Source organism: Myotis yumanensis, unplaced genomic scaffold, assembly GCF_028538775.1.
Source record: "Myotis yumanensis isolate MYYU_CA2020_CCGP unplaced genomic scaffold, mMyoYum1.0.hap1 SCAF_8, whole genome shotgun sequence".
Taxonomy (NCBI): Eukaryota; Metazoa; Chordata; class Mammalia; order Chiroptera; family Vespertilionidae; genus Myotis; species Myotis yumanensis.
This window is the reverse complement of record NW_027223759.1, coordinates 56,815,654-56,839,583: the sequence shown is the minus strand read 5'-3', so window position 1 is coordinate 56,839,583 and position 23,930 is coordinate 56,815,654. Positions and strand designations below refer to the sequence as shown.

General features: G+C 38.0%; 1 protein-coding gene across 3 annotated transcripts in view; it reads right to left on the bottom strand.

Moving 5' to 3' along the window:
- CYTIP (cytohesin 1 interacting protein) overlaps positions 1–23,930 on the bottom strand; it is a 63,406-nt gene that overhangs the window by 1,593 nt on the left and 37,883 nt on the right. For all 3 annotated transcript variants that reach the window (XM_070422951.1, XM_070422952.1, XM_070422950.1), the window contains 6 exons: positions 18,035–18,084; positions 17,746–17,800; positions 13,254–13,356; positions 12,947–13,040; positions 9,785–9,854; positions 2,816–2,882 (listed from right to left, as the gene is read on the bottom strand). In XM_070422951.1, the coding sequence (XP_070279052.1) occupies positions 2,816–2,882; positions 9,785–9,854; positions 12,947–13,040; positions 13,254–13,356; positions 17,746–17,800; positions 18,035–18,084 (439 nt within the window). The remainder of the gene's footprint in view (positions 1–2,815; positions 2,883–9,784; positions 9,855–12,946; positions 13,041–13,253; positions 13,357–17,745; positions 17,801–18,034; positions 18,085–23,930) is intronic.

The window sequence follows — 23,930 nt, the reverse complement described above, 5'->3', positions numbered from 1 at the left end:
AGTAAATACACCAAAATTTCTCTTCCAAGGGTAAATAATATTTTTCACTGAGTCTTGACTTGCATGAATAAATGACTGGTTATAAGGTAATTTGATAAACCTTATTGTAGGATTTCCCAAACTAGTTGCCCATGGCCTACCTGCCATGTAAAAGGGTTCATGGTCATGAAAAAGGTAAGGCTAGATTAAACACATTTAAACCAGATTCTTAATATGAGAACAAGTACTATTCATTTGACAGCATGCCTGCATGACTTGAGAATTTTTGAAAGGATCATTTTTAAACTGAAGTGACCCTGCAATCTTTTATTAAAATTCTTGATAAAGAAATGGGGCTTTAAGGAATATACTTGGAGAAATGCTGTCTTATAGATTATCTCCATTTAGTTCCTCTTATGTTTAACTACTGTCCTTTTTAGTGATTATAAACTTATAATAACATTATTTGACATGTAGGGGAAACACAGTTATAAAACCTGCACCTGTAGGCATATTATAGAGAAGTCAAAGGTATTTAAGGCAAAAAGGATATTGTTGAGTCTCAATATTCCAAGTTTCATATTAGAATGCTATAATACTTAAATGCTCTGAAATGGTACTGTACCCAGAAAATAGCCCCGTCCTCAAATAAGTAACAATTCATTTGAAGGAATTGAGTTTTATCTGCTTAGCTGAATTTTTTCATCAATCTTTTATAACCTACACCTGGGGTCCCCAAACTCAAATTTTAATCACATACCAATATCCTGTCCCACCCTCCTTGCTTCTATACTGGCTGTATAATGCAAAAAGAAAGCAGATTATCTGTAATACCAGCCTGAGAAAGACATACATCCAGCCCCCTAGTTTCAACCAATCACTGATCTAAAATATTTGAGAAAAATAATAATAATTCCAGAAACTTTCAAAGAGCAAAACTTGAATTTGCCATGGCACCAAGCACTACACTGAATCCACATGAATGAAGTGAAATATAGCATACCATTCAGTAGCCTTGCATGTAAATATAAGTTGTATGAAAATACTATGGCATTTTATGGAATACACTTGGGCATCTTGAATTTTGGTATCCACAGGGTGTGTCCTAGAAACGATCTCCCATGGATGCCAAGGGATAACTGTAATTAGATGGTAAGTACTTCAAGAAAAACAAGAGAGCCTAGCTGGCATGGCTCAGTAGTTGAGCATCGACCTATGAACCAGAAGGTCAGGGTTCAATTCCTGGTCAAGGGTACATGCCTGGGTTGCATGCTCAATCCCCCGTGGGGGTGGAGGGGCATGCAGGAGGCAGCCAATCAATGATTCTCTCTCATCATTGATGTTTCTATCTCTCTCTCCCTCTCCCTTTCTCTCTGAAATGAATGAAAATACATATTTTAAAAGATTAAAAAAAAAAAGCAATAGAACATTGACATTCAGAAATAATTACACTTTGCGTTGATTATCTCTACTGCTGCTCTCCTTTGTCCTTTGTTGACAATATAAAAGGAGACTGTTTATTTTTCCTTTTGATCTGCAAGGTTAAGTATGGCCAGGCCTCAGTGAGTGATTAATCATAATTCTTTTCTTTTTGCTAATACAACCTACTTTATTTCATTTTGCAATGCTTTGATTAGAGAGCAATTGCTTTATAGAATTTCATGCCCTGAATATTTATTCTAGGTCTAGAAAAAGTAAAAAAGAACTCGTTCAACTCTCAAAAAATTTGTACAACAATGACCTTATGAGGATTCAGTCTCCTTCATTCTTACCTAAGGACCTTGTCTCCACAAGGCCATTGCTATAGAATCCCAGAACAAAGCCCATCTCTACTCCAGAATGCTCCAAAAGTGAAGGCAAAGGTTTCCCAAATCTTCAGGTCTACAGAAACCCAAAAGGTAGCTAAATTTTGTACCTGTCTTTCTAGTAATCTTCAGATCCCCAAAAAATCTGTTATGAATTTTTAAAAGATATTAAGTTAAATACATAAAAAATAGAAGTAACTCATACAAACTTTTTATCAAAAAACAACAACTTCAACATAATTTCTAAGCCATAAGTTAAGTGCCTAATTAAAAATTAAATGTACCTTTTTTCTGTAAAGAGGTTATCACTTTTGACAGATATCTAGGTTATAAATAGAGACTTTAGACTTAGTATTATTTGAAGGAAATATAACCTATCTTTCACACCCATTCTGCTAGTGGTTTCAATGAATTATTTATACATACAAGTTCTTCTTCAGGCCACACTAGTCACATAGCAAATCTCAAACTGACAAATTTTAAACTCATCCCTTTCCTTTAGAAGGTACACAATGGCAAGAACCACGACGTTACTATTATTATGATCATTCACATTTCAGTCTCAGTGGTCATGAAGGAGAATATCTCTGCACTAATGTAACCTATACAATTTGAACAAGTGTTAGGAGCTCTACACAAAAAGTGTGCTACCATTCCAGCCTCAGTAGTTTCTGGGAACCACACAGCCCCTGAGCCATGGACGTTCTCAGGAATTTCACTCATCTGCTGAAATCAGGCCATCGTTCCTACTGCTCTTCTAAAATCTCCAGGGGCCTCTTGCAAGCATGTGCATGCAGGAGCATATCTGCATGCTTTGATGTGCATATGTGTTATGTGTATGAAGGAGGGATGTGACTTGACTTATCCCTCCTCCAAATACATAGGTCACTCCAAAGAAATACAAACTGGTATTCATTATCCATGCTGCACAATATTTTCTTATAATGATGATAATCTTAATGCAACTTAGAGGCAGAAATACTAAAAGGGTGAAATGTTAGTGTGGTTTCTGAACAGGAAATCACATTTACCATGAAGCAGGCGCTGTTCCTGTAACTGCAGAGTTCTGAACTCCACCCATTTCTTCTTCAAGGTTTGCTGAGAAAAAAGAAAAAAAAGTGCCAATATTAGGAAACCCCAGTGAAATAGCAATTTACTTCTGGGTGTTGAGATTTGTCATTAATTTTTTTTTCTCTTCTTTCTGGCACTAACAACCTCTCTTGCTCATTTGAAAGATGTTTTTCTGTATAAAAGGCAGATATTGGGAAAACTACTTTCTCAATAAATAATTGAGTAGCACCAAGAAGTTGAAACCATGACATCATTTCAATAGGAACAATGAAAACAATAGAAACAATAAAAACAATATATAATAGAAACAATGACATTTGTATATTTTTATTTTAAATAAATATTATAGAACCAGATTGCTTAGGTTTGTGTCCATTTAGTATCTGTTTAGACAGGGACTTTCATCCTAGCCTTCTCCCATATGCAGGATGAAGATAATAATAGAACCTAAACACTAGGATTGTCATGAAGCTTAAATGAGTTAATAGATGTAAAATGATTAGAACAGTGACTAGATCGTAGTAATTGTTCAATAAATACCATCACCATTCTTTAAGCCTGGAGCACTAAAACTTTTTAGAAAATAAAAAGCTGTCTTTTCTGCTGGACAGCTTTTTTATTTTCTACACCAAAAAGAGGAAGTCTACCTGTTCTGAGAGGCTTCCTTGGAAGGCTAAACTTAAATATTGCACAGCACCCTGACTTCTCAACTGCTTCCTTCCCCTGCTGCCCAGCACCTGAGAGCTGTGGCCCAGGGTGGGAATGGAGTGGCTGATGTGATGATCAAGGTGGCAGGGGAGGCTTGGACTAGCCCATGACTGGGCTGAGGGGATGGGAATTGAAAGCCAACCAGGCAAAAAGCATCTGGCAAGGCACCATCACAGGCTCATTCTCTCTCCTGCTCTTTGTTCTCTACCCCACCCTTTTCTTTGCCATTTCAGGGCCCCACAACCAGCCCAGCAGGCAGACACAGCTCAGCTTTGCCTCTGGACACCTAGTGGGAAAGGGAACCTTCACTTAACGCAATCTGGGAAGGTCAGATAAAGTCTAAAAATGAAGAGAAAAAGAAGTACATTTGAAGGGGAAAGGCCTAAAGGAAAGAAAATAATAAAATACAAGAATGTCATTAAATGCTTAAGGGAAAATGGCTGATTCCTGAATTCTGGGACTAAACCAGTGATGGTGAACCTTTTGAGCTCGCCGTGTCGGCATTTTTGAAAAGCCCTAACTTAACTATGGTGCCGTGTCTCATATAGAAATTTTTTGATATTTGCAACCATAGTACAACAAAGATTTATATTTTTGATATTTATTTTATATATTTAAATGCCATTTAACAAAGAAAAATCAACCAAAAAAATGAGTTCGTGCCCTAGCCGATTTGGCTCACTGGATAGAGCATCAGCCTGGGGACTGAAGAGTCCCGGGTTTGATTCTGGTCAAGGGCATGTACCTTGGTTGCGGGCACAACCCCAGTGGGGGGTGTGCAGGAGGCAGCTGATCGCTGCTTCTCTCTCATCGATATTTCTGGCTCTCTATCCCTCTCCCTTCCTCTCTGTAAGAAAATCAATAAAATATATTTTTTTAAAAAATGAGTTCGTCACCTCTGACACGCGTGTCATAGGTTCGCCATCACTGGACTAAACAATCACTGGGCAGAATTTTCCAATCCCTGATAACATTTAGCAGCAATCCTATGGCTGCAAATATAATATTGCAAGTAATAAATTCAAGCCGTAAAACACCTGACCCCATCAAGTTCTTGCTCTCTGTATTATAATGTAGTCCATATGGCTATAGGACTGCTGGGCTACCTGAATCCCAGCTGTTATCTGTGTACACCTTTCATCAGTCACATGGAGGTCAGAATTAGGGAACCAAGGAGTATAGTAGAACTAAAAAGATCTGGCCTATATACCAACCCCTTTCTTCTTTCTTAAAGAGGCTTATCTCCTGTAAAGGAATAGAGTCTAGTAGGGGAGCATGAAGCTGGCTTGATAGTCAAAACTAAATAGAGAGAAGAGGAAGTTGTATTTCTGCACCTACTTATCCAGAAATACAAAGTCAGGACTTGCTACATACTGAATTCTTAAAAAAATAAAGGTTTTAAATATCTAATCTGTTAATCTGGCCCAGTCATCTAAGTATGTCATCACTTAAACCAAGGAAATACCAGTGTAAAGAGCAGATATGTCAAAATGACTAAGAGTTTTTAGTTCATATCTAAGCTTCTCTATTTTCCTCAGAGTCTGTTTCTGGCTGCTATTAAATCACAGTTGTATATTTGCACCAATTTAATCTTTCACCATTAGAAGACAAAGCACATGGGAGATTTAACTATACTGGGCCACATCCCCTCACTATGCCCAGGTCAGTGCTTGGCATAACAACAGCTCAATAAGTATTGATTGGATGAACATGTCAACTAATGGCTCCGTGAAACAATGCTCAACTACCACAGATTAAATATTTTGGATTGGACATATTTCTAATGTTTTCAGTCTACATGAGACACACAGGTAAGTTAACTATTTCCATGGCATTTTACTACTTTATAGTACTTTTGTGGATAACCTGCTATTTAATTTTCCTAACTGTCCAAAACTGTCCCAGATTAGAAAATAAAGGTTCAATATAGCAAAATATTTCCCAAGGTCTACAAACCCAGTCAATGACGGAACTAGATTAAAAAGTAATTCCCCCCGCTAGCCCATTGGATGTACTATTTTCATGTTAAACTGTGAATCATAGGTCATGAGAAAGGGAATCCCTGAAAACACAGAGTCTTTGACGAAACAGAATGCACCCTTCCATACTAAATGTCATTCTGTGAAGGGGAAGACAGCCTGACCCTGGTTATAGGTCACACCCAAGAAACTTCTGGCTCAAGAGATGAACTGGAAATTTTATCATTTCAAGATTAGAAAAGAAACAGACATGCAAGAAGTAAGCAGGAATGAACCCAAAGTCCTGCTGGACCTGAAGAAACAGAAAGAGGTCGCTAGGAACGTGGATCTTATGGTGATGTATAGTTTAAATACACTTATGTGGCTCAGGACAGAGACAAGTTTCCTGCTTGAGAAAAGAACCTTGGCTGAAGCTCCAGCACCATGCAAAGGAGGCTAGGGAAAGGGTCTAATGGTGGCGATGGCTCACGTAGAGCTTGCACCTAGAGGGGCAGGAGTACATAAACGCAGCCTCATGACCCGAGCCAAGCAGCACACTGACCCTCCAGGGAAGGCATCCTAGCGGCCAGACCTGGCTCTGGGTTGATATGTATCATGGAGGCAACCGCCCAACTATCACACTGAGCAGAAGGGAGAGGCCACCATGCAAGGGAAGGGGGCAATCTAAATTTCAAAACACCTGCTGAAGTTTAGTAACAAGGACAACAAAACTGATCATCAGTATATAGATTTTCTCCAAGTAAAATGAAAATAGAAAGTGTCCAAAAAGACTTTAAAATGAGAATATTTATAATCTTCTGAGAGATGAATGATATCAATGTTAATAAGAAGAAGACATTTGAAACAAAAAGGAACAAGAATGGATCTACATAAAAAAGAGCTATTTGAAAATAAAAAATTAACTTTTAATAGACAGAACACATTCTGTACTGAACACAGACACCATTACTGAAGCTATTACTAAGGAATTCAAAAAGAACATAAAAAGATAAAGGAATACAAAATATGAAAGGGCAGATAGGCAGCCTGGAAGGCAAATCAAGGGACTCAAAAATAAGGAACTCCACAAGATAATTCTGGGGATGGTATAAAAAGATAAGTTGACCCTTGAATACTGTGGGATCCCCCCCAACTTTACACAGAAAAGCATCTGCATATAACCATATAACGTTTGACACCCCAAACTTAATTACTGATAGTCTACTATTGACTGGAAGCCTTTCCAATAATATAAACAGTCAATTAACACTTGTTTTGTATGTTATATGTATCATATACTGTATTCTCACAATAAAGTAAACTAAAAAAAATTCAGAAAATCATAAGGAAGCTAAAATAAGTTTAAAGTACTGTGCTGTATTTACTGATGCCATAAGTTTACATAGCCTGATTATAAGATGAAAAATAATCCATGTGTAAGTGAATCCATGCAGTTCAAATCCATGTTGTTCAAGGGTCAACTATCTATTCAAAGATATCAAGCTGATAGTTTTCTAAAACTAAAGACAGTCACCAGTGTTTAGATGCAAAGGGCACTGAAGTTCTAAGTTCTATGCAGTATATATTTAGAAATGAATCCATATGCAATCACATTGAGGTGAAACTTTAGATTGGTAAAGACAAAAGAACAGCTGAAAAGCAATCAACAAAAGATAAAAAATTGGCACAAATTGAAATACTGTTTTTTAAAAGACTCAACAATCCTCTAGAGAGAATTATCAAGAAATAAAAAGATGAGAAGGCATAGAAAGTAGTACAAATAAAAATGGGGACATAATCAGTTGTGATAGAAAAGAAAAAAAAAACGAGAATAGAATTTTATTAAGAACTTCATGCAATTATTTAAAGACTTTATTAACAAAAAGATAATTTGACAAAGTTGGCTCCAGAAAAACCACAACACCCCATAAAACAGAAAGCCTACGTAACTTTATAACTAATAAAGAAACTGAAACAATTTAAAAGTATTTCCACCAAAAAAAACTTCCAGCCCTGATGGTTCAGATAGTGTTACAAATATTCTACAGAGAACAAAAAGGGAAATATTCCCTAGCTCACACTGGGAGGCCAGTAAATGTGATACCAAAACTAAAGAAAGACAGACTAAGGGGGAAAAAATATAGGCCATTCTATCTGAAAGTGAAGCTACCTTCAAATATCCTTAAGAAAATGTTAGCAAATCAAATCTATAAGTTTATTAAAAAAGATTGTAAATTATGGATCAGATTGGGTTTGTTTTAGAAATTCAAGGGTGACTTTACATTAGAAAACCTTTAAATGTCATTCACCATATTCAACAGATTTTTTTAAAATAAAAAAATGAGATGACCATCTCAACACATGCAAAAACAGATATTTGGTAAAGTTTAATATACAAGCCCTATAAAAACTACCAGCAAACTTGGTATAGAAGGGAGCCTCTTTAACCTGAAAAGTATATTCACAGAGATAGCTCATTGCTAACACGAAAGAGGCAAAAAATTCCCTTTTTAAAGTCAAGAACAAAACAAGGATCCCTACAATTACAGTTTCTAATCACCATTATATTGCAGGCCCTAGTTACTAAGAAAAAGAACTAAATGTCATTCTTAACAGATAGTTATTATCTTTATAGCAAGCTTCCAAATATCTATAGATAATTTATTAGAAATTATACAGTTTAGCAAGGTGTTTGAATATAGCGACAGCATAGAAAATGTTATTTTACATATCTGTACTTAAATCTCAATCAAAATATTAATTTTAAGTAAAGAAACTATAGAAATAAAATAATAAATTATAAAATAATAAATCTAACAAAGATTTATAGAATCTTTTATTTATTCCAAAAATATTTTATAATTTATTTATGCAATTATATATATATATATGCTATATTTATTCTTAAGTTCCTTCTAATTTTTCTTTCTTAATAAATATAATATTTTGATATTAAAAGATTTTTAACTTATTGTTACTGGTTTTTAAATACAATAGTCTTGCTGATCTCTCTTTATTTTAATAAAATGTTTATAGATTTCCTTAGATTTTTCTGTATAGTTATAATTTTATTTGTAGATAAAGTTTTGTCCCTTTACCTCCAATTATTCAACTGTGTTTGAAATAAGAAAAGCAAAACTATAAAGATGTCAATTGATTTTATTTATTCTATAAATGCAATTCAATTTCTATGAAAATCTAAATGAAATTTTTTCCAAAGAATTTTACAAATTGATTTAAAAAATAACAGGAATAAGCAAAATAGCAAGATGTTGGCAAAGAAGAAAACAGGTCTTGTTGATTAATTAGATGTGGGGGAAGTGAATACAAGATAAAATTTAAATACTGTATAGTAACTCCATCCTCAATGGAGTTAATACTAATTGATAATAATTAATGGGCTCAATAATTTAGAAGTACATACTTCATAAAGAAAACTAATAAATGGCAGCTATCGCTATACAAAACCCAAGTGCGCAGCCTGTCTACAGCAAACCCTGTGATCCTTGCTCAGAGGGGCTGCAGCCCCGGAATACAGAGTCCTTGGAACCAAGCAGGGGTCTGCAGGGCTCTGACCCAGGTGCACATGAGTGAGGTCTGAACTTCATGGCCTGGCAGAATCCCTCCAGTCTACTAAGACTTTAAGACCTTCAAAGAGCCATACCAGGATGTTCAATTTTCACTGAACATCCTACACTATGCACTTCTCCTAAAAGCTTTATTTTCTCCTCTTCAAAGTTGATAGTGTGCTTGCCAGTGAAAGCAGATTCAAGGACAGTCAAAGGAGTGCAGGGAGATTATTTTTGTGGTAAGAATGAGCCAGAATGGAAGGACACAGAGGAAGACAATAGGAAGCAAAACTTCCAGGCCCTCTGCACACACACACACACACACACACACACACAGCACTTGGGAAAATGACAGAGACCAGCTCCTCCTTCTTTGTTCCCCCTCACCTACCCCACACAAAATGTAAATCAAGAGAGAAAGGTGCATTAATGAAATGTTCTTCAATTGATGTGCCTTCCTGTTGCCTTTCTGAGCCTCATAGACACACAGAGAGAGGGAGGAAATGATTTGCGCTGGTTTGTGAAATTTAATATGCCTGCAAAGCCAATTGTCTGTCTCTTGATAACTCAGCAGTTTAGACTCATCATGACATTTCATCCTCAAGGGCTATCTCAATTCCTCAAATAGATCTTCATCCTACCACTCACACATTCAAGGATGAAAAATGTTCCTCACTGTATTAAATTAAATTACCTTTAAAACTTGCAGCTTTGCTTCAAGCTCGGCTTTCTTGAGAATTGCTGTTCCATTAAGAGTCTCTATCCTGTTTTAAGAAAAAAAGGAGGGGAGGAGAAGAGCATGAGTGATTCATTCAAACAAGTACCATCCTTATGAAGTACTACAATTTAAACTCAGGCTCCTTAAAAGGCAACATAAACATTAAGATTCTCCTGGCACTATAAGTATCTGGACCTACTTCAAATCTTCTAACAACATTCAGAGAAAGAAAATGGGGAAAAAAACAAACAAAAAACAACTCCCCTGCAGAGAGTGACTGAAAGAATTTGGTTAATTTGTAAATTGTAGCTCATTTTATAGAATCCCCTGTATGACAATGGTGGTTGTTCTCTACTAGAATCTATTCTTGTGGGGTCTGGCTGAATCACCTCATCCATTTGGTGAATATTTATTGGATATCTACTATGTACCAGACTTTGGACACCATGCTAAGCATGAGGAATATAGCAATAAGAATAACAATAAGAATTTCAAACAGTGGCATCAACATGCTATTCCTCGAAGGGAAAAAATCTTTTCCTCACTAACATGTCAGGAGCTTTTACATCTGTAAATTGTCTTCACTTTGGAACTAGAACAAAGAAAACCAGAACTACTATCAGTTAGTAACCTTCATATGACTCTCTCATCTCAAAACCTTTTAAGCTCATACACTTCAATCCTAGAATTATCTACTTAATAGTGTTCTTTCTCCCTATACCTTTCTAAAAATAAAAAGACTTGTTCTATCCTGAGTGATTTGATTTGTTTTGTGGGCACAAGTTAAGGCCTTTATTTTCACTGTTAAGCCATCAATCTGAATAAGATAAATTTTATGTGTGAGTCACACACCTAAACATTTTTAAAGTATTGGTTCAAATTCCTTCTATAACTCTCTAAAGATGCAAGAATTTTTCAAGTCATGGTAAAATATAAGCATTAAATGTGGAGATCAATTTTCCTCAATTTCTAATAGCATAATACCCAAGATAATGAAATGATAGCAAGCCAAGACATTATCTGCTTCCTCATTAGAGCAGTCTTGATTGTGAGCAATGGTGAGGATCCCTGCGAATCTGTTCCATTGGGATTTTTAATGTCAATCTGACCTGCCCAAGCAACAGATGTCTATGGGAAAAACCTCAGGCCTAGATTGGCTGCTCTCTTCAGTATTAGTATAGACTATCATTTTCCTGATCTCTGACTTTCCCACTGTCTCCAGCCATTACTCCTTAGATTTCTCCTGACGCTTACATGAGGTTTAGTTAAGAACAATCTTCTGGTGCTGTAAAGGACTGAGTCCAACTCTATGGATCCTATGAGTTCAGGTAAAGAGAAACTTGAATCTGCAAGGCAGAAACCATATAGAGTCCAAGAGAAAATGCTGGTAGTTGGACTCAGTCCTCTATCACCAGCAACCATCTTCCAAAACTACTAGACACACCCAAAACATCCTTTGAAGTTTTAGACCACAATCACTGAAGAGTGGCCAGTGGATTTTCTATTGGCAGCTTACAATGAGCAGCTGTGCTGTGGCTGAAAAGAAGAGATCTTGGCATCCGGAGCAGGTGGTCAAATCCCAGCCCTGTGACTTACTAGATGGTTGATCTTAACTAAACCTCGTTTCAGTCTCAGTCACTTCACCTATAAATAGGAATAAAACTAACCTCATGAGGTGGCTCTGAAGAAGAAATGAGAAAATATAGGATCTTACATAATCAGAATAAATCCTAAACTACCTAGCCTGGTTGATAGACCCATACTCTGCTCCCAGGCCAACTCCCTGTATTTGTTGTTGTTAATCTGCACCCAAAGAAATTTTTCCCATTGATTTTTAGAGAGAGTATAAGGGAGGGAGGGGAAGAGGGAGAGGAAGAGAGAGAGAGAGAAAGAGAGAGAGAGAGAGAGAGAGAGAGAGAGAGAGATGTGAGAGTGACATATCTATTGGTTGCCTCTGGCACAAGCCCCAACAGGGGCCAGGGACCAAACTTGCAACCCTTGACCAGGAATTGAATCCATGAAACTTCAATATATGAGCCAACTATCTAACCACTGAGCACACTGTCTAGGGCTCAATTCCCTGCCTTTATCCCTTATTATATTCCCCCTAATTCACCAACCACCAATTACACTGGCTTTCTTTCTCTTCCTTGGATGTGCCAAGCCCATTTTGAAACTTAGAGACCTCTCTCTTTACTTTAAATGCTCTCTCATGAAGAATTCATATAATCATCCTTCTCTTCATTTAGGTCTCAGCTCAAAGTCCACCTCTTCAGAGAGGGCCATTTTAAACACCTAGGCTAAAGTATCAGCCCTCTTACCAAATTTTCTAACCCATACCTTATTGTACTTGCTTCATAGCAATTATGGATAATTGCAATATCAACATTATTTATTTTTGCAGGTTTTTCTTATCCATCTCCTTTCATCTCCCCTGAGCCTATCACAGTGCTGGAAACATAATATTTGCTCAAGAAATACCATTTTAACAAACGAGTGAAATCCATCTTTTAACTAAATACTAAAGTTTTATTAGGTACTAGGGATGGTATAGTTGAAAAAATAAATCTCCAATAGGGGAGACCAGTGTCCCATTATTAAGTCTGAAATAGTAGCAGGGGTGAGTGCACATGCGTGTGTGTGTGTGTGTGTGTGTGTGTGTGTGTGTGTGCAGGGTGGGGAGGACTGTCAGACTTGGTTCTTCCTTCCAAATGGAACACTCGATGAGAAAAACTATTGGCTTGTGGTATAAGATGAAAAACTCAACCATTCTGACCTTTTGTTTGTTCTAACCACAAGTTTATATCAGCCATGGAAATTGGATCATTTTTTGTCTATCCAAAGAAAAGGAGTGCCAGTTTAATTGAATTTAATGTTATTTTTTAAAATACTCTCCCTCCCACTTGGGTGTTTGGTCTATCGATGTCCTCTGACTTCAGATGTTGACAACATGTTCAAGTTCGAGGAAACCTTGAGAAACAAAAGGAACTGATAAAAACACCTGTATCCAGTTCCAAAGCTATGGTGCACTGCCTCCCTCCTTAGGAACCTGAACAATAAGTCTATTCATTCACTCAACAGGCATTATGAGAGACTGTAGCATTTCTGAAGCCCCACGGGAAGCAGATGGATAGTTACGTTAGCAGGTTTCCTGACGATCTGATCAGGTCAACAACTTGCTTGTGGGTAAAGCCTTCTGTGCCCACACCATTGATATTTGCAAGGATATCACCTGGGAGATGCCAAGAAAAAAAATGAGTGTTAATGCGGTTCGTTAAATAATCCTTCCTGACATGCAAACGAAGAAAAACAAGTAAGCCTCAAACCTTAGCAACATAAAGGCACTATGAAAATCTAAAGCAACAATACTGTCCTGACCTTCACTATCAAAAAGTTTTCTCTTCTTGGTATTTCAATAATTCTTATGAGCAAAGCTATAAGTTACCGGCTTGCAGGCCAGCACAGTGTGCTGGGCTGTCCTCCTGGATTTTGCAGATCAGAGTGCACAGCTCTGTGGTGCAGGTGTTCTGGTTCTGGAGCCTGTAAGTCTGCAAAAATTCAAGTGGGACATAATTACTATTCCAAAAACTCAAAATCTATTTGTCAAAAAATAAAATGGTGTCAGTTGTGTAAGTGGTATAATGGTAGATGCAAAGAACAATTTGGAAAGGCTTTCCTGAATATAAACTGAATCAAATAGACCAGTGGTCTGCAAATTTATTAGTCAACATAGCCAAATATCAACAGTACAACGACTGAAATTTCTTTTGAGAGCCAAATTTTTTAAACTTAAACTATATAGGTAGGTACATTGTTATTAACTTAATTAGGGTACTCCTAAACTGGCCTTTGCTAAAAACGTCCTCAATCTGAGGGGTTGACCTCAGCGAATGTACCCCCACTTCTAACACCACTTCTTCAAAATAGACTCGCCCAGGCCAAAAACTGACTTCTGCACATGGGCCACGAAGTTTCAATTGCACTGTACGTGTGCGCCCGCACGTGGTATTTTGTGGAACAGCCACACTCAAGGGGCCAAAGAGCCGCATGTGGCTCACGAGTGGTGGTTGAGCCACTGGTGGTCTGCAAACTGCGGTTCACGAGCCACATGCGGCTCTTTGGCCCCTTGAGTGTGGCTCTCCCACAAAATACCACGTGCGGGCGCACGCATACAGTGCGATTGAAACTTGTGGCCCATGCGCAGAAGTCGGTATTTTGTGAAAGAGCCACACTCAAGGGGCCAAAGAGCCACATGTGGCTCGTGAGCCGCAGTTTGCCAACCACTGAAATAGACTGATTTTGCAATCCTACCAGATAATCTTCAACCAACCCCATTCATTAAAAAAAATCTGCCTAGAGAAAAAAAGTGGGATAATACTGGCTCAAGCTTTTATATTTTCAGGCCTAAGAGACCACCTGATGATCTCATTATGGCATATTTCTTGAGGAAAATTAAGTTTCTCATTTCCCAAATGGGATAAAAAAAATGGTGGCCAATAGCAAAGAGAAAGATGCCCCTGAGGATCTCCCATGCTAAAATACTCGCTACAGGAGACGACAAAATAGTCCATGTCCAGAAATGGAGACATGCCAACAATAATTCTTTTACACTAGGGTTCTGCAAATAATGACAATCTGCCCTGCATTCATTCAAAAGTACTATAATTGACTCAGCCACCTTCATTTCTGAGCACTTGCTGGTACACCTGTCTTGAATAATCACTGGTTCATTAGTCACCCAACCAAATCAGAAAATGTTATGCTTCACATCTTGCCTCAATTTGGCAAGAGCAGGTTGTTTTTGTTTTTGTTTTTTAAATTATACCAAGAGCACTGCATACGTGTTTGCTAGATTTCTTATAGCGCAACACAGGTAAGTTATGGGGTTTAGTTCCATTTAGACTCAAAATCACCATTCTGATTCCTAAAATTAAACCACATTCCAGAACTGCCACTTAATGAAGGAATTAATGTCTGATGAGCATTCCTTCTTATATTTTAATATGTTTTTATTGATTTTTTTAAGGAGAGAGGAAGGGAAAAGGATAGAGTGATGGAAACATCAATTGACTATTTCCTGCATGCCCCCTACTGGGGATCGAGCCTGCAACTCAGGCATGTGCCCTGAGTGGGAATCAAACCAGTGACCTCTTGGTTCATGGGTTGACACTCAACCACTGAGCCACACTAGCTGGACCCTTCTCATTTTTTTAAAAAAAAGATGTTGTTATTTTTATTGATTTTAAAAAGAGAGGAATGAAGAGGGAGGGAGAGAGTGAGAAACACTGATGTGAGAGAGAAACATCAATTGTTTGTCTCCCATACGCACTCCTACCTGGCATCAAACCTGCAATTTGGGTATGTGCCCTGACTGGGAATCAAACCAGTGACTATGCTTAACCAACTGAGTCACACTGGCCATGGCTCATTTCTTCTTATCTTACAGACTTACGAGCTCTAGAACCAGAAGGTAGTCATGTGCAAGCAACTTCTAGAAATTTGACTGTTAAAATGTAAGGTTCTAGTCACTCAAGAAGGCATTTAGAATCCCCATATCTTAAGGTAAAAGGGACTTTTAGAGGTCACATAATATATTTCCCGTCTCAGTAAGAGACCCTTTAGCAGTTTTTCTGCCAGGAAGTCTTGCCACAGCCAGACCTTTCCAGCCCAGACCTTTCTGGTACAAGAATTATAGCTATAACAGACACTCCATTTGGAAACCACTGTTATACCAACTCTATTAGCAGTGAAAATGTGCCCTCCAGGTCCAGGGATGAAAGTGAGTGCAGTGAAGGAGAAATGTTTGCCAACTGCTATAAAATTTGTGGATTAGAGATAGGAAGGAAAAGGTAAAGGCCCCAAAGTTATAGGAAGAAATAACTAGTTGAATCTCTCTCTCTCTCTCTCTCTCTCTCTCTCTCTCTCTCTCTCTCTCTTCTGCTTTCACATTTAATAACAAAACCAATCCTTAAAGACACAAAAGTCACATTGCCCTTTCTAATACCCAATGACCTTCATTCTAACACTTGTCATTTTCTGATCTTCTACTGGTACAGACACATTACTAAGTATTTTGTATGGGTTATTTCATTTGAAATTCCTAAAACCCCCATAAGGCAGGTGTACCTGAATCTAATGTCCGTGCTTCTATCATACCCTATGATTCTCACTAGCAGCATATGAGTAGCAACCCATGGAAAACCAGAGAGGACAGTGAAGTTGTTCTCTCCTAACCAACCCTTCCCTTGGTAGACCAGGACCCACATAGGTGTTAACATTATGAGCACATGAGGTTCTGTCTGGTCTTCAGAAAGTTCCCACAGCATTTCCTCTATTCAATGAATATGCAAATGTTGTAGGTACTAGAGAAGAGACACTGCACGGAGCTGATAATGGAAAGCATGCACCCAAAAAGAATGTCCAGAGGAGTGAGTTCCTGCAGTACTGAGATAACACATAGGTGCTCTGGTTCAGAAGTGAAGCCATTAGCTCATGCTGAGCTACAAAGGTTCATGGTGCTGTAGCCTGTGGTCTATTAGTGACCCTTGCTCCCCATGGAATGTGTGTTTATGGTATGGGGGAGACACATGGGGGGCAGTGACATGTCTTAGAAGCATGAGAAAAAACTCCTACTTGTCACTTTAAATAAGGGTACGTGAGCAGCCACGGATCCTGCTTTCAGTAGCAATGGCTGCACATCCTTGTGCATAATTCTCATTTAAAAATAAGCAATCACAAAACGTACAGTCTCTGCAATAGATCAGGGGTTGTTTTGTGTGAATGGGGAGACAGCATAGTACTGCTTTTAGAAGCATAGTACTGATGGAAGAATTATAGATTTCCCCAAATTTTAAAATAGACGAGGTCAGAAAACAGAAGGTATCTTCTGTTCTCCTATAGCCTCTCTATGTTCATTGAAGATAGAGTTCCATTTTGTTTCTTTATTCATAAAGCATGCTTTACTTAGCAGCTTCCTGTTCCTTATCTTAAAATACACGCTGACTTTCCAATTGTGGAAAGTCACCAACGTTTTCTGAAAGCAGCACCAAAGCTAAAACCTAAAAGATGATGTGTAGTATAAGAATGTGATTGTGCAAAATACATCTAAAAGAACCACAAAAGTGTAATGGAAAAAAAACACATAGTTAATACTTAAGCTACTACTGTACTTAATTGCATTAGACTTCATTTGCCCTAACTCATCATCTTTACAAACATGGCCATTTAAAAGCAGACAACAAATAAGAACTGAAATTCTTTGGCTATTACATGGAAACCTATAGACTGTTTTTAAAAAATTTCCCAGATTACGAAGCACTACGCAAATAGAGCAATGTTTTTAAGTGTTTCAAATAATTATAAAGTGTCATCATTAATATAAAAGGGCAAATTTGTCATAAAATAATTTTTTTTCCAAAATGTAGTAGGAATTATACATGAATGCAGTCCATATATACAAGTATATATGTTTTCAAGGATTTCTTAAATATCAGAGTATAGATTTAAAACCTGACATGTAGTATAAAATCATTAGGCAAACACAGCAGACAGGCAAATATTCAAAATACACATCTATGAAGAGTATTTCACTCTCTTCTTTAAGACCTGCCATGGAACATATGCAATACTTTCAACAATAAAGATAAAATAAAAAGACCTGGATGACATCAAGCATTTCTGATCGGTCTCAGACTTTCATGGAGACTGAAGCAACTAAGAACAAATAGTTGAGCAAGTCTCAGGGGTTTTATTTTATGTGTTTCAATGTTTTCTTTCCTAGATCATCCCAAAGACAGTAAAGAACTACCAAGATAACCACACATTGAATAAAAATCAGAGTCTCCATCATTCTCTAAACCCTTACTTCATTCTTGCATTGCAAATATCATGATACTACTAGTGCCACTATCTTTATGAAAAGTTTGAAAACTGCCCACCTGAATTTCAAATCCAAATGTTCCATTATCCTGCTTCTCCACAGTAACAAGCTTTCTGTAATAAAATATTTAAAAAATGTTTTAAAAAATGATGCATAAAGATCAAAGTATCATATTTGTCACATATTTATTGAAAATGAAAAACAGCCACAATTTAAAATAGCTGACATTTATGTAAATTGTAGTATTGTGAGTGTGTGTGTGTGTGTGTGTGTGTGTAAATAAGTCTGGAGAGCTGTGTTCCTAAATATGTTGATGAGAAACCAAAAAAACAAATAAATCTCTTTACCTTTGAGACCAGGCAAAATCACCTAAAGAACTTGATCTCGTCAAAGCAAGCTGAAAAATACAACAAACACACCATTACCAAAAAGTCCTTAAGACACATCTGTAAATGTTCTAAGTCACAAAGAATTTTGCTTTTTATCACCTTCTTTGGCTCAGCTCAAAGAAGGTAAAGGCAGTAATTTCCATTCCTTAGTGGTAGCAAAGGAGAGCTGGCAAAGGGAGACCCAGGCATCCTGTTTAAAAGATTTTAAAAAGCTCTGATAATAATACACTGTGGCAAGAGTCAATGTAATGTGGCAAAACTCCAAAGCTTCCCAAAAAGAACTTCATATCTTATCTGTATTAAAATAGACTCTGAGAGATTAACCATAGCAATTAAAAATAGACTCTGAGAGATTAACCATAGCAATTAAAAATAGACTCTGAGAGATTAACCATAGAGATTAATCACACTGAAATAAAAAAAAAAAACAACACCCAGAGAACGGCATGCAAAACCCAAATACTTAATTGTTTTTGGAGATGCTGATGAAATGACTGTGTTTATAGTAATAGTTACTTTAAAATGTTACTTTTTAAAAGCAGGTTAAAGTATTCTCTAAAGAACTGATTCATATGCAGAAATATAACCCAGGTAAAACCAAACACTCAAAACCTCAATTCTGTTTATGATTTATTTTTGTAATAGTTTTGGAAGAGTGCAGTGAGATTTCCAGCCAAGGAAGAAAAAGGAACCTCGGAATGGTCTAAATGGCATAAAGAACATCACCTTCACTTTATGTTTTGGAAGAAGATCATATACACAGAAAATTCCAAAATACAATCAACCATTGTCAATTGAGGAAAAGCTGACAAAAGGTGGCATCTAGATTTTTTAAAATGTATTTTATTGATTTCAGAGAGGAAGGGAGAGGGAGAGAGAGATAGAAACATCAATGATGAGAGAGAACCATTGATTGGCTGCCTTCTGCATGCCCCCCACTGGGGATCGAGCCCACAACCTGGGCATGTGCCCTTGACTGGAACCGAACCTGGGACCCTTCGGTCCGCCGGCTGCCACTTTATCCACTGAGCCAAACAGGCTAGGGCAAGCATCTAGATTTTTAGGTGTTTTTCTAAGTGATCAAAATGAGTTTCTGTGCGTGTTTTGTTTATTTGTAGAGGAATTAACAAATGTTAATTAGCCTTTTCTCAAGTGTTGGTCCTGGGGCCCTACACATAAACATTCATGCTCCAAGCTTACCCATGATGCTTCGCTGTCAACCTATCATAAATTGTCAGGAGATCCATGCATCCTGAGTCTAAACAAATACAAATAAAATAGAGGAGAAAAACTGGAAGGAGAAAAACTCATAGAAGGAATTAATGTACGAAAGAAATCCTCATTAAGGCATTTGTTAGGAGAGAAGCCCACAGCCCTGTAAGGAACTGGAATTACCTAGTACCGGATGCCAACATTCTGACACATTTTCTGGAACACTCAGTATTAGGGCAGAGTTTGGCTGCTGGTCAGTAAAGTTAATGTAATGGAGCACTGGTTTCTTCCCACCGAGTTGATGTAAATTAATTACATCTTTCTTTTGCGTGAGTTCTGGACCTCAAATCATTTATATCATCCTGTAGTAGCAATAGGAAGGCTCAGACACAAAAAGATTGTCTTGAGTTGCTGCAAAGTATTTATTTTCAACTTATAAAGACTGACTGTGGAAGAGCTACAACAATGTGCATGGTTTATTTCAGCCTGATTTTGTCCTGGGAAGTATCAATAACAAGAGTGGGGACCATTAAGCTGTGTAGTAGGCGAACTTTTGGGGGAAGAGAGCAGGAAACGATATTCCCAAGCATTCTCAATCTTTTCCTTACATTGTTACTCTCATTTTCTTAATCTGTTTTTATTATTTGCATCTCATTGGCTTTTTTATCCTTCTTTCAAGTTGTAAATTACTTAGGTAGGTCATATCTATGTTATCTATAACCATAACCAGGGTTTATATTTAAAAATATGACTCTTGCTTTTAGTTAGCAGATTAGTCATAGCATTGATCGGAACCTCAAGATTTCATCTGGTCCACCCTCATCCTACCTTCTAAATAAAAAAAAAATCATTCTAGATAGATCAAATCTAAGATTTTTTAAATCTACATGACAACTCCAAGACCTAAAGAAGAGGGACCATAAACTCAACCCCGGGCATCTTTCTATTAGTGGCTAGCAAGGGGTTAAAGAACTTTGGGTACTCAGCAGTCTCAATTGAATCGCCAAATTGCTAAACCTAGCATTCTCATATTAGATAATGTGTAATAAGAGAAGGAAATTTCCCCACCTCTCTCCTGCTACCCTTTCCATCTAGCTAATTGACTCATTGAAAATGAACATTTTTGCCTAGGACAACGTTAGGGGCATAGCGGCTACTCAGCTCCTGTGGACTGACTGATTCGGGTTATCAGTGACACACCCAAAAATCAGACTTAGCCAAATTATAAATAAGTTTCCACTCTGGGTTAGCAAGGAGCCTGCTTTAGGGACCTAACATTTAAATAAGAAAAACAATTTAAATATAGTGGCACCATCAAATTCCCTGACACATGCCACTTCTTGACACAAAGACTACTTGCTTTTGATCAGGGCTGTCAGACGCAGGTGATGTGGAAAGGAATGTTCTCAGGGTTCAAACTTGCTCTCACCCCGAACTACCTGCCTCGGTGAAGAGAAGTCTGCCTAAGGTCTTATCAGAGGTCTGACACTTGGGAAAAAGTTTTCCCTGCAGTCCTTTCCCAATGTGAGCAGCTCCTGTTCTAGGACCTAACTAGAGGAGTCTCTACTCCCAGCCTGCCCTCCGGTGTCGTTTCTCAGGGTGGTAGTGACGGCACCAAAACTCATGAATGAGGCACTGGTGTGGAATGAACAGCATATGCTGGCAACAGCTGTCTTTTATTACACATTATCTAATATGAGAACGCTAGGTTTAGCAATTTGGCAATTCCATTGCGACTGCCGAGTACACACAGCTCTTTAACCCCCTGCTAGCCACTAATGTAGAGATGTCTGGGGCTGGGTTTATGATCCCTCTTCTTTTGGTTTTAGTCAGATGAGTTAACAATCAGGCGTTAATATTCAAGATGTAATTTTCCTGCTAGCCAGCGATTTACAATGTCCCTTTTTAGTGGGAAACCAAGACCAAATGCTTCAGCTGTCAGCTTGCCAAAGAGAGATGATCTGTAGCTCAGTCAGATAGCCTGCCGGGCTCAGAGGAGCTCAAAGGTCAGTACTGCAGCCACTCCTGCTGTTAAGTAACAGAGCGCTACTTCCTGGTCCCCCGCTCTGTGTACTCACTTCCTGAAAGCGTTGAGAGAGGAGTGAGAGGGGAGGCACTCATCCATAGGTGAGGAGTGTTTTTGTTTGTTTGTCTGTTTCCAAAGTTCCAAATCATGTGCTCTGCGCCCTTTCCTGTCCCCTGCCTCACTCGCCCCAGTTCTTGCATGAATACAGCTCGCTTGCTTTTCCCTTTGAAAGCAGGATTCTTGGTATACCAAGGCTGTGCAGATGACTCTAAGATCCAGGGAAATAAAGGCATTGAACTCAATTGCTTGACTTGTAAGTGCCCTTAAGGAACCCAAAGAGGGTGGCAGCTCCCCAGGAAAGTCTCATGATGAGCTCAACAATCCCTTTTCTCAGGAAGAACTGTTGGAACTTGGCTCCCAGCATGCAACAATATGGATCGGAGAAGACTTTCCCAATTCTTTTGTGGTGAAATTAACAGTTTTCTACCTAAAATGATTCATTCAATGAGCAAAATACCTCCAACTTAGGAGGAGCACTTGGGAGTTTTGGTAACAGATGGGTGTGCGGCCACAAATAATGTAAAAGCTCCTCACAGGCAGGACCCATCCCAGAAATACACGCATTACAGAGTTGAGCACAATAGTCCGTATCTGAAGTTTTAAGTAAAATTACCCTCCCGGAAGTTGTCTGTTTAGTAATACAATTGACCCCGAACAACATGGGTTTGAACTGTGCAGACCCATTATATGTGGATTTTTAAAATAAATAGTGTAAATGTATTTTCTCTTCCTTATGATTTTTTAATATTTTCTTTTCTCTAGCTTACTTTATTATAAGAATACAGTATATAATACATATAACTTACAACAAGAGATGTGTTAATCTACTGTTTATGGTCTCAGTAAGACTTCTTATAAATAGTAGGCTCTTTAATAATTAAGATTTGGGGATCAAAACTTATGCACCAATATTCAACTGTTAGCACCCTTAACCCCCACATTGTTCAAGGGTCAACTGTCATTGGATAACCAAGAGAAAAGCAGGCCAAGAGGTTCAGACTGTGCACCACTAGTGCATATTCAAGCCTCTCACAGGTCAGGCCTCTGGCCTCACTACAGCGTTTGGTAAAAACTGTTTTCGAGGAGCAACCCTAGCCCTTGGGCATTCCAACATTTCTAAAGATTTGCCTTATGGTCTCCAGTCTCCTTTCTACAGTGTTTTCCATTGTAGGTATTTTTCCCCCTAACATTGTGTTCAGAAATAGAAATAGGAACTGCACCGGGGTGTCTGTCACCTCTTTCAAATACAGGTATTGAGGTAAATTTGCACACACAGAAATCTATTTTTAAGTAATTCTGAGTGTAAACACCCAAATGATTCTGAAGATGCATCTGAAACGACAGGCTAACCAGATACGGCTTTGCAGAAACCAAAGCCAACAATAACGAGAAGTGTGAATTGTTGACGTCAACCCTGAGAAGGTTGAGAATAACAGCGGGCAGAGAAACACCTGCTCTTGTGGTGGCCTCCCAGAGATCTTGTTGCCTGCAATCCAGTCAGAGCCAACCGGGTAATTATTCTCTAAAAACCAGTTCAAGGAAATGGACCTCCTTTTGGAAAATTGTGTAATGCTGGGATTAACTTGCAGCAAGTCTCATTGATGATAGTTGTATAGAATCAAAAGTATCATGTACAAGAGTTTTGTCTTGCCTTTTTTTAAAAAAAGGTAATTCTCATAACAGTAAGAAAAAGCTATTTGACTAGGAGGAAGGACCATGAGAAAAGGGAGAAGAAAAGACCTAGAAAAGATGAGAACATACAAATAATTTATTTGGGTGAGAATATATGTGGAAGTATATATATTATACACATTTAAACATATACACATACTTGTGTGCATCTCATATGCTGAAATCCCTCTCTTCTTCCAGTAACCTCCTACTGATTGCCCTTTTTTCAGTTCATGCTGTCTTCATTCAGGCTTAAAATCCAAAGGTCCCTCTTCCATCTTTATTGCCTTTGGTATTCAAAACTTTGGGTCTCCTGTCCATTCCCTCCATTTCTTCTTTTTCCAACGAGTGCAAGAGTTGCTCCATCACCACTAGTCTCTGCCCACTTATCCACAGACCACAGTTCCAGAATAAGATTCCTAAGTCCCTCTACTGCTCAAACACACTCAATAGCTCCCTGTGCTGCTCAGATTGCTGCTGCCTCAGGGAGAGTGTCCAAGTGTTTTGCAAAGCAGCCCATCTCTGAGGTCTCTCCTCACCTCCCACACAGACACTGGGTCCTCCTGACCCAATAATGTGTCCTTACCTAAACATTCCCTGAAGACCCGAAGATCTGTGCTTCAGCATTAATTATTCCCTTGTTCTGGAATTCCAATATCTGGAATATCTCTCCTTCAAAGTTGTATTCAAAAACACATAGTATTTGGATTCAAGTATTTACGCTGTTTACTTTGTATAACACCTACTCATTCTCCTGCTTCATTGTAAACCCAATAAAGACAGGAAACATGTTCTTCTCACCTATTATACCTCCTATACTGTTCTTTTTCTGAAAACTAAATGAAGATTTTGGTACTTCCAATAGTTGCTTTTTTTTCATACAGG